Source organism: Peromyscus leucopus, chromosome 1, assembly GCF_004664715.2.
Source record: "Peromyscus leucopus breed LL Stock chromosome 1, UCI_PerLeu_2.1, whole genome shotgun sequence".
In the NCBI taxonomy this organism is placed as follows: Eukaryota; Metazoa; Chordata; class Mammalia; order Rodentia; family Cricetidae; genus Peromyscus; species Peromyscus leucopus.
The window spans coordinates 154,956,223-154,972,021 of NC_051063.1; the positions used below are offsets into that span (position 1 = coordinate 154,956,223).

The window sequence follows — 15,799 nt, forward strand, 5'->3', positions numbered from 1 at the left end:
TACCTAGCCTTTTATATGGGTTCTGGGAGTTGAACTCAGGTCCTAACACTTGTATGGCAAATACTTCCCAGACTAAAACCAGTATTTTTGTTATCTTTTGTGGTTGTGTACATTGAATGCAGTCAAATATACAGTTCTTACTTGGAATTTCAAATGTGGTTACAGTTTTTGGGTGTTGGAGGTAGAATCCTCTGATGACTTTAGAAGTCAAAATGTTGGGTGTCCAAGATGGTGTCTTCATTCATGTCTAGGATGATTGAAACAGATTCTCCCATTATTCATACATGGCTGTGTGGATACCTTCTTATGGCATAATGGTCTCAGATATTTCTCACATGGAGACTACCTTTCCTCGGAACAAACCCTTCAAAACACCCAGGTGGAAGATTTGGCATTTCCTATGACCTAGTCTCCAAAACTGTGTGACGTCACTTCCTCTTAGTTCTATTAGTTATGTTGGACGGGCCCAGATTTGTCATGAAGGGGAATGATGTGAGAGTATGACCACCAGGAGATTGAGTCATTAGACACCAGCTACCACAGAAGATCATCTGATACAGTTTTCTATTTGAAAATACCTGTGTCCACCTGCACATACCTTGGCTGGCATTTATTAACATGTCAAGTATTGGCTAGACTGGCTAGAATCCATTAGTAACCAAATTTCGTTTAATTGGGTGAAAATTCTTTCTGTAGCCTTTACCCAGTGGCCTTCTTTTTGCCCTTTGGAGGGCATGAGAATGTGTTTGTTTGCTCTGACAGGGCAGTGTATCCTGTTGACAAAAGTTGGCAGTTGCATGGACTTTGGAGAAGTTCAGCTTCCCTTTGTTTTTTCACCTTGGTTCACAGTAAGAGCCAATTTGGAGGGAGTGCAAGCAGAAGATAAAGTGAGAGTTCTGTCTTTCCCATTTTTCCTCTCCCCACCTTGCTCACTGTAACACAGGGAAGGATAGTTTCACAGGCAGAACTACCAGTTCTAGAGTTATGCAGGCCAACACAAAAGGTGCTCCAGCCATCCGCCGAGCTGCCTGACCAGACATTCCTCTCCTGTTCAGTATTAGCAGAGAATATTGAGCAAAGGAAAAGTGCTACTTACCCATTTGACTTGGGGTCCTGGACAATGGAACTTGAGCCATGGGCTTTTGTGTTAATGTTTTGCTTATTTATTCTTTGCTAGTGACAAAGGGGTGGGACAGACAGACAGAAATGGGGAGGGAAAGGAAGAAGAGAAAATATGTTTCCATGCAGCCACAGCCCACAGCTGATTTTGTGAGACATTGTGAGAGAGGCTGAGGGAACTGCTCTGTCTAGAACAGGCATCTTTTTTAGTGCTTTTACCCACATTATTTCATTTCCTTTTCATCACATTCTGAGAGAAAAGGATAATGTGTTCTAAACATTGAACAGAATGAGATGTAGATACTTACTGGGCATTCAAGGAAATCCCAAAGAGAGAAAAGCCCAAATCTCTTTTTTTTTTTTTAATTGGGCCTAGGTGAAAAAGCTCTTTCCTGTGTCCTGTCTCTTATTGGCAGCATCTTCCAAGGGTTAATCCCCTTGAACTTTGTCTTTGTGTTCCCCATCATCCTTTCCAGAATGCCAGAGATTCTGTTGGTCCAGCCTGTTTGGTGAGTGCACGGGTGTGGTAGTGTGATTTTTAAATGTCAGTGTGTAGAACCTAGAATCACCTAGAAGAAAGCCTTAGTTGAAGAATTATCTAGATGAGACTGGCCTATGGGTATATCTGTGGGAATTGTCTTGATTATTAATTGACGCAGCCCACCGTGGGCGGCACCATTTCTTATGCTAGGCCCTAAACTGTAAGGTGAGGAAGGCTAGCTGAGCATAGAAGCCAGTAAGCAGATGGCATGTGTTATACTTGTCTCTCACTTTGCTCTTGCCTGTGGGTGTTGCATTTCAAGTTCCTGCCGTGATTTTTCTGCAGCGATGGACTGTAACCCAGAACTGTGAACCAAATAAGACTTTTCCTGCTTTATGTGAATTTTGGTTAGGCATTTGTCACAGCCACTAAATGACACTGGGACTGGTATCCATGTCAATAGATGATGGGTGTAGGTCTTCTTTGCCAGTGGGGATAAGATGGCAGTGAGGACTTTTTCATCTTTTTTATCAACCAAGAAGCTCCCAGGCCTGAGAAGTGACATTATCTCCAACCTACGATAGCTGCATCCCAATGGGGGATATTGAGCACATGGAGAAGAAGAATGGGGTGCTTGGCACTAAATCTTCAGTGAATATGAGTTGTCCTTATCTCACATAGCCCTGTCCACTCTGCTTGAGTACAAATCAAGATGTCATGGTCTCTGTAAATGGTTTTACCTATAGAGAGGACAACTGATTTAGAGTCTACCTTTATTTTTCTTTCCTATCTCAGGTAAAGGTGGGATGATTAAACACAGTTTTGCCCACTCTGCTGTAAATCACAGTAGAAGCCACAGGTCTGACACTCATTAATCCTACTCCTTTCTTCATTTTGAGCAAGAGCTTTGGGTGACCCCTCACAGAAGTCTCAATTGTGACTAGATCCTTGTCATCTGAGATGATCAGAGCAGACATTTAGGCATGCAGAATAAATGGGCATGGGTTGAAATGATGGCTTATTTGAGTAGCCTACTGACATGAAACAGACATTCTTTATACTTTGGTTCATTTTACCCTGTGTTTAGGATTAATAACTTAGAAATTGGGCCAGAGAACTCTTTGCAGTATGTGTGTGTATGCATGCATGTGTTTACGTGTGTGTGTGCATTTATAGGAATAATTTCACCTTGCTTTGAAAAATGATTTCTTTATTGACCTTCTGTAAATATTTATGAGTCATTCTGTCCACATGAAATGAAATGAGTGATTTACAATAACATTTCTTATATAATTAACTATTGTTTGAGTATTGTCTAAGACAGTTAAAACATGTTACATTTTAACTCCATAATAATCCTATGCGGCATGTACTACATGGATGTGGACTCAGGATCAGGGACTAAGCTACCTGGAGGGTGAGTGAGCTGCCTAGAGCAAGAACTTTGTGGTCTGACTGTGTAATTTATTTTTTAGCTTTTCTGTGGCCACTCCTCAGGCTTACATCAATTTGTAATAGTTCTCAGTTTTTAATTTTAGAGAGGTAGTGTGTTCATTTCTTTTCTTGCTATGATAAAATACTCTGACAGAAGCAATCTGAGGGAGAAGGTTTTTTTCTTCACTCATAGATTTAAAAAATATTTAATATTTTGTTATTTAAGTTTCACACATGTGAACCATGAGTTTTGTCCATTTTCACTTCCTATTAGCCTCTCTCACTCTCCTTATTATTGACATCATTCTTTCAATTCTCCTCGACTTTCATTTTTTCCAGGTGTATGTAGGAGCCACTCAATTTAATTATGGTTACTTGAATGAGCATGGGTGGAGTTATTGATGGAGTGAGCGGTAACCTATCAGTGGTTACATGGATGAAGAAAATGGCATTCCTCCCCCAGCAACTATTAGCTGTCCATAGTCCTTCCAAGATAGGTGGGGCCTCATGACTCCCTTCTCCATCCCTGATGATCTGTTGATGCAGCTAGTCTTATGCAGGTCTTGTTCTAGGAACCACGGCTGCACTGAGGAGTTGATGAGTGCAATGGCCATGCTTTTTTGTGGCACACCTCCCCATCCTCCAGCTCTTACATCCTTTATGCTTGGTCTTTAGTGTTCCCTCTGGGCTCATCATGCTGGGGAACTCATGACAGCTGGAGCTGGAGGCATATTGTACCTGTAGTCAGGAGGCAGAGAGTGGTAAATGCTGGTGTAGGTTGCTTTCTCCTATGTCAGTCACTCAGAGAATGGTGCCACCCATAGTTAGGTTGGGTCTTCCCCAGTTGATCTAATCTAGATAATCCTTTGCAGGCATTACTGGAGGCTTTTCTTTTCTTTCTTTTTTTCTTTTTCTTTTTCCTTCTTTCTTTTCTTTTTCTTTTTTTTTTTTTTTATAAATAAACATGTGCCCCGCTTTTATTTTTCACAAAGCAATACTGAGCCCCTTGGAAGAAACTCTGTCATCCTAGGCACTTCATTTTTTTTTATTAATAAGAATTTTTTATTGATTTTATATACCAATTACAGATCCCCCGTCCCTCCTCCAGCCTTCCCCCACCCACCCCCTATTCCCTCCTACAAGAAGGTAAGGCCTTCCATGGGGAGTCAGCAGAGCCTGGTAGAGGTAGTAAAGGCAGTCCAAGCCCCTCCCTCTGCCTCAAGGCTGTGCTACGTGTCCCATCATAGGTAGTGGGCTCCAAAAAGCCAGCTCATGCACCAGGGATAGATTCTAATTCCACTGCCAGGGGGCCCATTGAGCAGATCAAGGTCCACAACTGTCTTGCTATGCAGAGGGCCTAGTCCAGTCCCATGGAGGCTCCACAGGTGTTGGTTTAAATTTCATGAGTTCCCACTAGTTTGGTTTTGTTGTCTCTGTAGGTTTCCCCATCATGATCTTGATGCCCCTTGCTTGTAGAATTCATCTTCTGGAGGCTTTTCTCTTAAGTGCCTCTAGATCTTGATAAGTCCACAATCAGTGTTAACTAACTCTTCAGTCTAACATATTATTTTTTTAGACTGTTTCTTACTTTTAAAAAAAATTGAGATTATAATATAAAGATTTCTCCCTTTCCTTTCCTTCTTCCAGACCATCCCATACTCCCTCCTTGCTCTTTTTCAAATCTATGTTCTCTATTTAATTAATTGTTATTACATGCTTATATGTATATGCATATATATTCCTAAATATAACCTGCTCAGTCTGTATAATGTTACTTGCATGCATGTTTTCAGTGCTGACTGTTTAGTATTGGATAAACAATTGGTGTACTTTTCCCTAGGGAAGACTGTTTCCTCTGCTCTCAGCACTCCTTAGTTGTGCTGGTCTTCATGCAGAGTTTAGGCCTTGTGGGATTTCCCCCATTCACTTTAGCATGTCTATTGGTGTTTTTCTTGTCAGGCTGCTGTTTAGGCAGTCATGTTGGTGAGACCTCATGGGTGTAGTAGCTTCTGACATTGCTAGGAGACGTTATCTCACAGCATGCTCCCATCATAATTATTTTTAAACCAATCTGGGTAACTCTCCTAACATTCTTCTTTCCATTCGTTCAATCATCATTTTTTTTCCCTCTGGAAGATTTCTTCAGTGAAGTGGCATTTTTCAACTTACATATGTTTATATGTTGTTAGAAATTTAGAGCCTGGCAGTTTGTATAGAACTTGAAATGTTTGCATTTGACCACTAACATAGGATTATACTCTGAAATAGAAAAAGTGAAATAGTTGCATTTTTATATTAGCACAGAGCTCAGTGTAGAGGTCACAACAAGCCGCAGTCAGGATGATTCAGAGGTGGGAATGGTAGATTGCTTTTTACTGGTGATAGTTTTCACAGTGGAGTTGACAAATGTTTCATCCTGGGGCTAAATGGATTTAGGTGCACTTACACAGCAATAATGACAAGTTCATGTTATTTTAAAACTATGAAAATACATTTATCTCAATTTAAACTTTGGAATTGGGTCTCACTTATCAACTATATTAAAGGTTGATTAGAATCTTCAACTTTGGGCTGGTGAGATGGCCCAGTAGATAGAAGAACCTGCCACCAAGCTTGATAACCTGAGTTCAGTCTTCACAGCACATGTGGTGGAAGGAGAGACCTGACTTCTGTACACTGTTCTCTGACCTCCACATGCATGCTGTGGCACACACATGCCTCTAAGTAAATAAATACAATGAAAACATTCTTAAAGAATTGTTGACTGACATAATCAGTAGCTAGACCAAGCTCCTTTTAAAGAAAGAAAACATCATGAATGATCACTTTTCAGAAGTCTTCTGTGGTATTTAAAATGATTTTATATATATATATATATATATATATATATATATATATACACATATACATACACATACATATATACATATACATACACACATATGTTAAACATGCTGCAAAATTTGAGATTTAGAGGGAAAAATACAAGGAAGTAATCATTCATAATTTGGTCACCCAGAAATGAGTTCTTTAGTTGTTAGCATTTTGATAACAGCTTTAATGGAATAGTGAAACTCATTAATTGTCTTAATTTGAGTATTCCTAGAAGCTGACTGTGCACTAATGCTTTCAGCATGAGTGACCTGTTCAGGGAGTGCTCCCAGCAGGACCCATTAGACTGTGGATGCATTAGATGGTGGATGGGAAGAACCTGTGCAAAGGAGAATTCAGATGAAAGGTCACATATAGCCTGAACCTACTGGACATTGTGGAACATAAATTATAATTCAGAGACTGTTTATTGTGTAGGTATAGGCATCACATAATATTCAGTCATGGGCTTTGGGCCATTGGCACAGAGGTTGTAGAACTGGAAGGTAGCTTCCAGCTTCCTGAATGGATGCAATGATCCATGTGCCCTCTGTCAGAGGTGGGTCAATGTTAGAATGTTAGGAAAGCATCCAGAACTTGGATATGGGAGCATAGTTTGGTTAAAAAACATTTAGCAGTTTGTATCTATGCTGGAGGCAATGCTGCAGAACCAGTATATTACAATGGGATGACAGGCTTGGAGTTGATAATGTCATTCATTTCCCTTTACAGTCAGTGCAGCTCCTGACAGGAAGGTGCTTAGGCTCTGTTGCCTTGTACTAATTGGTTTGACTCAGACATCCACAGCTATTTTAGACCCATTGCTTGCTGCTGAGGTTAGATGCTGCCCACTGTCATCTGTCTTGAGGAATGAGGGTAGACTCTGGTGGGAGGAGATGGGTGAAGAGGACTGAACATAACAGGATCAGCTGTTGAATCTTCGGGCCAGTCCCTCAGGGAATCAGGAGAGAAGTAAGAGTTTGGAAAGAGCACCAGAGAAGAAAGATAGGAGAGAGACTGCTGGGAACAAGGCTGGCTGGGTAGGAAAGTTCCAGAAAGAAGAGGAAGTCGTGTCGAGGATAACTGACCCTAAGATGTGTAGCTGATGCCTGTGGCTCACTTTGTGCTACCAACATGACGGCACTCAGAGAAGAGTCTTGTGTCTCCTGTTTGGCATTTAATGTTGTGTCTGTGTGCATCTCTAGGAATGAATGTCCATTCTGTCAAGCCAGAGAACTGGGAAGGAGTGGTGTGGTCAGAGGAATGTCCATCTCTCCTACCCTCCTGGTGGTGTAGCTCTGTCCTGTCCTCCACCCCCCCCCCCACACACACACCAACCTGTGTCTGGGATTGCCTTTTGGGCTGAAGTGAGGTCCCTCTTCTTGGCTGTCTTAAACATCCTTGCAAAGAATGGGAGAGAAAAAGTAATTGCTTTTAGATAAAGTAAGAGTGCCTTTAACCTTTTAAAAGAAAGAAATTCATGGACTTATTTTAAAAATTCAACACAAAACTAAATGCAGACACCACTCACACCAACAGGAAGAACCTGAGATCAGTGTGGCCATGAGTGTACAGTGGCTGAATATTTAACAACATTGTTGTAAGTTATGTTGTTTACAGCCAGGAAATCTATTTTTCATCCGCCCGATGTTCTTTCATGCCCATGTACCTTGTCTGTAGTCTTGGCCAGTAAAATCTCTTTCTTATTTAGTTATTCAAGTTCCCTTCAATGTGGCACCTTCATAATTTCCCCATTTGGGCAGAACTAATTAGATTGTGTAGCATATTACATTCCATTTATCAGAGCACATTTTAAAAGGAACTTTTGTGCTGTATTAATGTTCCTAGTTTAGGAATTATATATCTCATTCCATTATAAGTTCACCGAGAACTAGGAAGATGCTCTGTTGATGTCTGATGACAAGCCTGTGGCCCGTGGAAAGGGGAAACTGCTTCACAGAAGCCTGTTGTACACAACATGGGTTGCGCAAAGTGAACTATTGCAATTACAGCATAGATCTCAGGACCTGACACAGGGGGCCACCACACTTAGCTGCCAGCTGTTAGAAATTATCAGCATGTCCCGTGGGCATCCTCTTGCTTTGAAAAAGAGACTAAAAAAGTGAATGGAACTTGTTGAAACCCGGGCTGTTCTGATATAGAAAGGAAGCTTGCTTTCCTTCCTGGGACTCACTAATCTGACCTGCGGGATTGTCCTTCTCAGTGGAATTCCCAAGAAGGCTCTTAGTATCAGGCTGGTTACCTTTGCAATCTAGTGACAAGGACCGTTAGAAACTCCTGTGATTGGCTCTGCATAGGAACTAACTCTTCCCCGGTATTTGGCTTCTAGGGTGGAGTCTTGGTGAAAATCACAGAAGCTTGCCCTCCTTTGAACTGCTCTGAAAAGGACCACATTCTTCCGGAGAATCAGTGCTGTAGGGTCTGCCGAGGTGAGTGAGCTTGGGCGAGGCTTCTGGGCGGGCTGGTGGTTGGCACAGAGGATCGACGGACAGTGGTGAGACAGCAGCTTGCTTTTCTCATGCCACCCTGATTTCCGAGACTTGGCAGGGCCCATTCCCCTTTCTCAGAGATTGTCTCCTCAATTGTAAAATGAGGGTAATAATAGTATCCACCTCATAAGACTGCTGTGAAAATTAAATGGGATAACGCGTGAACATGAGCAGAGGGCCCAGCGTGTGACAGACATCGGATAAGCAGTCGTTTCTATATTAAAGCAAATGATAGTGCCTGTAATAACAACCATTACCCTCATTATTATTACATTTTCTCACCGAGTGGGACGGAGTGGTGTTCCTCCCTGCCTCATCCATGGGCCAGTTCTCACTCAGAGTGACTCAAGACTTCAAATAAGCGTGCTTGCTGATTAATTCTCAGGCAGGCACGGTTTCCTTTTCTTCTTTCTGGACCCTCTTTATCATATTTATTCTTATGTCTTTGATTGTTAGCTCATGAATTGATTCTTTCCCGAAGTTCTCACTCAGGGAGAATTAGGTGGGTTAGGAGAACGTAGCATTTATTCAAAATCTTAACACACCAATCCAGTTAAACATAACTACTATTTCATAACGGTGCCTATCTTAAGTACCTCCCAAAACCACTGGGCTAGAGCCCCCTCCCCCAACAGAATTGTTGTGCTTTCTGAGTTAAGGAGGACCCAGAGTCTAACAGTGTGGCTCAGGTCACTTCACATTTAATCCTCCCAAACCTCCCCTCTGCCTCCTCCTTTTTTTCTAGAAAGCATTAGCAGCATTTTCCTTCTTACTATAGAGTTCCAAAGTGAATATTTTAGCCTTTGCAGAGCAGTTTTCTATTATATCACCTTAACTCTGCTCCTGCGGCACAAAAGGAGGCAGGCCAGGCATGTAGGTGTATGAGTGGGCACAGCAGTGTCCAAAACTACTTATAGGAGCTCCTGGAAGCAGGTCCTGATTGGCTGACTCCATACCCGGCACCTTCTGATATATATGGAAAACGTGTATTATTATGATGTGTTTTCACCTGAAGTTGCGATTGCTCTCAGTGGTCGGTGAGGAGAGAGTTCTGCTATGTAAAATCTCATTGGTCCATGGAATGGCTGTAGAATCAGGGACAGATAACTGTGCCCTGACTTACATGCCTCTCCTATCCATGACTTTTTCCTGGGGAGATAACAAATGTCTGTCCACTTCAGAGAGGGCACTGGGGACAGACTGAAGAAATAATTCCACCCAAGTCTATCTTGGTGAACTAATGAGTTTATTAGAGTGAGTTACAGAAACATGGCTGGGGGGCCACTCCCAGGATCATGGGTGAGGGGTCACTCACAGGATCATGGGTGAGGGGTCACTCACAGGAGCATGAGTGGGGTCACTCACAGGAGCATGGGTGAGAGGTCACTCAGGATCATGGGTGAGGAGTCACTCACAGGATCATGGGTGAGGGGTCACTCACAGGATCATGAGTGAGGGGTCACTCACAGGAGCATGGGTGAGGGGCAGGATCATGGGTGAGGGGTCACTCACAGAATCATGGGTGAGGGTTCACTCACAGGATCATGAGTGAGGGGTCACTCACAGGATCATGAGTGAGGGGTCACTCACAGGATCATGGGTGAGGGGTCACTCACAGGAGCATGAGTGAGGGGCCACTCACAGGAGCATGGGTGAGAGGTCACTCACAGGAGCATGGGTGAGGGGCCACTCACAGGATCATGGGTGAGGGCCACTCACAGGATCATGGGTGAGGGGTCACTCACAGGAGCATGAGTGAGGGGCCACTCACAGGATCATGGGTGAGGGGTCACTCACAGGATCATGGGTGAGGGGCCACTCACAGGATCATGGGTGAGGGGCCACTCACAGGATCATGGGTGAGGGGTCACTCATAGGATCATGGGTGAGGGGGTCACTCATAGGATCATGGGTGAGGGGGTCACTCATAGGATCATGGGTGAGGGGTCACTCACAGGATCATGGGTGAGGGGTCACTCACAGGATCATGGGTGAGGGGGTCACTCATAGGATCATGGGTGAGGGGTCACTCACAGGATCATGGGTGAGGGGTCACTCACAGGATCATGAATGAGGGGTCACTCATAGGATCATGGGTGAGGGGGTCACTCATAGGATCATGGGTGAGGGGTCACTCACAGGAGCATGAGTGGGGTCACTCACAGGAGCATGGATGAGGGGTCACTCACAGGATCATGGGTGAGGGGTCACTCACAGGATCATGAGTGAGGGGTCACTCACAGGATCATGGGTGAGGGGTCACTCACAGGATCATGAGTGAGGGGTCACTCACAGGGTCATGGGTGAGGGGTCACTCTTTCTGAGCCTCCCAAACCTGTTAAGTGTTTGAGCTTCGTGAATTTAGTCAACTTCTGGAGTCTTCTGAGCCTCCCTTCAGGAGGGTGTGTCTCCTCTCTGAGGGAAGAGCTGTAGGACACATGACTAGAAGCTTATTTGCAGCTGGGAGATCTTAGAAATACCTAAATATCGAGTTGAATTTTCAAAGAGATGCATTTATTGGGAACCAATAAGGCTGTTAGGTAGGTCTTATAATTTAATGCAAAATCCATCACTGGCTGTTTGTTGAGGTGCCAAGTGGGCCTCTGTTTATGCAGATCCTTTCTGATTAATGGCTTCATTAGAGCAGAACATTGATTAGGGCACAGAAACTCAAGAGGAATTTCATTGTGCTGATCCAGTTTACAAGAGGTGCCCCTGCCTCTTCTCGCGCTTGTCTGGCGCTCACACTCTTTATCAGCAAGGCTGCCAGGAGCTGTCCCTCAGGTACACCTGGCTTCCTCCTCCACCCCGGAAACACTGTGGTAGCTGTTGCCAAACCTGGTTCAGGTGTAGAGGAACAAGAGGCAGGGGCAGACTTCACTGAGTCCACCCTAGTCGGGGCCAAGCTGTGGAGGCCCCATGCATGCTCTCTGCTCTGTTAAAATATCTGGAGGGAGAGGGTGGCAGTTTTCTTTGGAAATGCTTGTATAGGTGAGAGTTTCTTTTGTTCAGAAAAGGTTCAGGGAGCAGGTTTCTTTGGAAGTATGGCAAGTTAAACCCTCTGTATCTTTACTTTTCTTCACTTTTTTTAAAATACTTTTTTTAGATTTATTCATTTTATTTTATGTGTACAAGTATTTGGCTGGCAGGTATGCCTGTGTGCTATGTGCATGCCTGGTGCCTACAGAAGTGAGAAGAGGGTGTTGGGTTCCATGAAATGATAGCTACAAATGTTTGTGAGCTGCTCTGTGTGTGGGGTGTGGGGGTGCGCACTGGGAACCGAGCTAGGGTCCTCTGCAAGAGTAGCCAGTACTCTTAACTGTTAAACCATCTCTCCAGCCCATTTCCTGACATTTTATTTATCCTTCATGTCTCAGAATTTAATGGGCCAATTTCCTTATTTGTAGATAATGGCTCATGGTGAATTCTTACTTATTAGAACAGGTTCATATGCAAACTTCTATTTTAAAGAAGAATGACTCAAACATGTGATACTCGATTGCTAATTAATTCCTGGGTCAGAAATTGTTTCATTTTCTCTCTCTGGAATCCCTCTCCTTACCAAATTTACTCCTCTACCCTCAAATGTCAGCTCAAGCATTGCTTCTTCTACGAACTTTTTACTCAGGGAGAATTAGTTGGATTAGGAGAACCCAGAATTTATTCCAAATCTTTAAAAGCTAATCCAGTTAAAATCAGAGCTATTCAGCAGTAAAGGTTCATTAAGTGATATCTGGTCAGTGTCTGGCCTGAGTGAAGACCTGATGTCAGTCACCTGGCCCAGAAACCACCTTGGGGAAGGCATTTAAGTCATGCTAAAAAGGTAGGTAGGCTGCTCAATCCTTTAATGAGGTACTGTGCTTTTCATTCCTAGAATTCCTGCCACTGTTACAGAGCTATGGTTGTGGGCCTTCATAAGTCTGCCACTTCCCTGAATTTCCCAGGAAAGGATAGCTTGTCTTGTTTCCTCCTCTGGCTCTGCTTTAAGCATGCTTTCCCTAATACTTAAGACTTCTTTGCCACACCACTGACTCCATGGCTCCTGGCTGCCATGAAGCTGACCTTCATGCAGACTATACTTAAATGTACTTAAATGGCATCTTTCCTTCTGTCCTCCATTCTCTTCCTCTGGGCAGTCGTGGAGATTTAGAACTTCCCTGCTCTTGGGATTTTTCTTTTAAACTCTAATAAAATTCTCTTCTTGCTAAAAAAAAAAAAAAAAAAAAAAAAAGAAAAAGAAAGAAAGAAAGGCTGTATTTTGATTCGGTACCTATTTCCAACTCCTCACATTGTCAAAAACCCATTTAGCTAGATCCTTTCTGACTGAACTTTGATGCTTTTGAATTAAGGAAGGCAATCCAGTGGTCTAAGGTTATCTCATATTTAGCTCCCTTTTCATCCTCCCCTCATCATAGAGGTTTGCCATATTCTTTTGTTTTGTTTTGTTTTGTTTTTTTGTTTTGTTTTTTCCAGACAGGAAGTCCGGGGCAGGATGGGTGTTCTTGTCCAGAAGGGAAGTCCAGGGCAGGATGTCCGCTCTCTGGTCCAGAAGGGAAGTCCAGGGCAGGATTTGTTTTGTTTTTTCAAGACAGGGTTTCTCTGTGTAATTTTGGTGCTTGTCCTGGATCTTCTCTGTAGCCCAGGCTGGCCTCGAACTCACAGAAATCCGCCTGGCTCTGCCTCCCAAGTGCTGGAATTAAAGGCGTGAGCCACCACCACCTGGCTTTCCGTGTTCTTTAATAATGTACTAGAAATGAAACAAACGTTATTTTTGATCAAGGGCCTTTTTGGTACCCCCACTGTCATTATCTCTCCTTCTCTATGACAAGAGCCTTGAGTCACAAAATAGGAGCTCTCTTGCCCACATGTTTCTTCCTGGTTGCACATCTTGCAACCACAAAGTGGAAGGCCATTATCCTTCCACTAGAGGGCTGTGACGTGTCCATAAAGTCCTATGACTTAAATGATCTTTCCTGATGAACTCAACATTTGTGGTCCCGAACCATGCTCACTATGATTATAACTCCATGTCTCTGAGTTCCAATTTATTCCTTTAGGGCTAATTAGAGGTAGCACAATAATATCACATAGTTCTGAGAGAGACAAGCTTCCTCCTGTTTTATCCACTGTTTTTCATCTTTCACCCTATGTTCCTGTTTTCTGGGTGGGGTCTTAGATGAAGAGGGGCCTGAACTATTACTATTCTGACATGACATGGATTTCAGGGACTCCTCCTCAAAATATAAAGTAAATAAAGGCAAAAACCACTCAATATCTATGTAAAATAATTAAAATAAGAGATTTATTTTATGTGTATGAGTACTTGCCTGATTGTATATCTGTGTATTGCTTGTATATGTTGCCTCAGAGGCTATAAGAAGGCATTAGATCTCCTGGAACTAGAGTTAAAGACAATTGTGGGACATTGTGGGTGCTGGGAATTGAACCTGGGTCCTCTGTAAGAGCAACCAGTGCTCTCAACCACTGAGCCATCTTTCCAGCCCTGTGTTAAAGCAGCTTTTATCCTGTATATGGGAATGCTTCCTTGTTTGCTTTGTGGACTGAGATCTCCTGCAGGCACCCAGATATGTGAGATCTGGTGAGATGAAATGTGTTATCTCTGGGGTTGGCTCTGTGGGTGATACAGTCATGTGGCTTCTGCCACCCTGGTGTGACTGATCATGGAAGCCCAAATGGCCGTAGTCTCTATACACTTGCATAGAGGGGCTTCCAAGTGTATTATGTCTCAGAGGCTGTCAGGTCTGTTTGCTGAGGGATGTTGTCCCCTGAAATGTTACTCCTTGGAAGTTTGAGTTAAAGCTGTTCTCATGCCTGCTTTGGGAATTTGACGTTTTCCAAGATTTATTCTCATTAATACTCTGTTAGGCCACCTTATCCAAGAGGCATAAACTGGGCACTGGAGAGAACCATCCTCCATCTCCAGTTCAGTGTTTATGCAATGTTCATAAAGATATCCAACTTAACAAATAACATTGCTTTAAATGATCATATGTTAAGACATCTCTAGTGTGAGGGACAGGGCAGACCTTTTGGTTATGGGGGTAGATATCATTTTCAACACTGGATAATATACTCTGTATATTCCATGGACACGATAATGTTAAAAAAAAAACATTTTTTTCTGAGTTGTAACATATGTCTTCAAGGTATAACTCATTAGTTTGGCCATGATGTTATTTTTTAAATTACTGATACACATTTTCTTGTGTGTCTACTACCGCTCCAATGACTATTCAAGATGAGAGATTCAGAACCTTGTTTTACATTGAGTTCGTGGTTGTGGTCTTTTTGTTGTTGTTGTTGTTGTCTTTGTAGAATTTGACTCTGATATCTTATAGTTAAGTATAACAACATATTGTGATCTGTAGTGTTCAGTACATCAGCTGACTTGGAATTTAGACCAGGGACTTGGGTACCTTGCTTCTTTAAAATCTTGGGTTATGTCAAATGCTGTGAACAGCTCCCTCTGTCTTTAAGGAAGATAAAGGATCCAGCTGATCAGGCAGCTCCATCCACAAGGATGTTGGTGCTCATCCACAGTGTTCAAGGAAAAGGACCACAGAACAGTTTAGAAAGACACATGCCTGGTACTGAATATGATGGGCACAGCTGGGGGCTCCTTGCTATTTCTGGGTCTGCAGGTCTCAGTCACCCAGAGGGGCCCTGACTGGCTGCTGCTGTGGCTTTTTTCTTTAGGGCCTCAGAGCCACCTGTGAAATTTGTTCATGCTCACTGCTTTGAGCTAATAGCCATAGCAGAGGCCTGTCCATTTAGGGTGTGAGGTCACGAGGTGGAGAGGCAGAGTAGACACGGGAGTGGTGGCTATGCTCCTTCCTGGAAAAAGGCAATGAAGGACTGAATGTAGTCTCAGCAGGAAATATTGCCTATGGATTTCTGGTGCTCTCAGTCAAAAGCTGGAAAAAAAAAAAGCTAATAATCTTGACCGTGCATTCTCAGGACCGCTCCAGGAAAACACACCAATCATTTGGCCCATCCTGGCATCCTCAGACGCTCCTCAGAGTTTTATTTCCCTCATAAGCAGCTCTAATTGTGTCTTCGGCATCGCCAATGACTTTAGAGGGTTTCGCTTCATGTTTATGACTTTGGGTGTTGGAAGAAAGTTCTTCCCGACATCTGTTCCAAATGTGTTTATCTGTAATTTTAATTCATGCTCACTTGCCTTGTCATCTGTCCTGGACTGAAATTAGCTGAGATTATTTGTACTATTTAAGATTTTATGCTCTTCAATTAAATCCTCCCAAAGAATCCTGGTATCACATGAATTTTACTCCCAAGCTTCCTGATCATTTCAGGTGGGTTTATAATTGAAATGATCTTAGAGATGACTTCAGGGTATTAGAGG

At 43.0% G+C, this 15,799-nt stretch overlaps 1 protein-coding gene across 2 annotated transcripts in view; it reads left to right on the top strand.

Annotated features, from left to right (window-relative positions):
- The window catches only part of Nell1 (neural EGFL like 1), an 850,988-nt gene that overhangs the window by 261,712 nt on the left and 573,477 nt on the right, over positions 1 to 15,799 (top strand). For both annotated transcript variants that reach the window (XM_028880172.2, XM_037199200.1), the window contains exon 11: positions 8,256 to 8,355. In XM_028880172.2, coding sequence (XP_028736005.1) covers positions 8,256 to 8,355 — 100 coding nt within the window. The remainder of the gene's footprint in view (positions 1 to 8,255; positions 8,356 to 15,799) is intronic.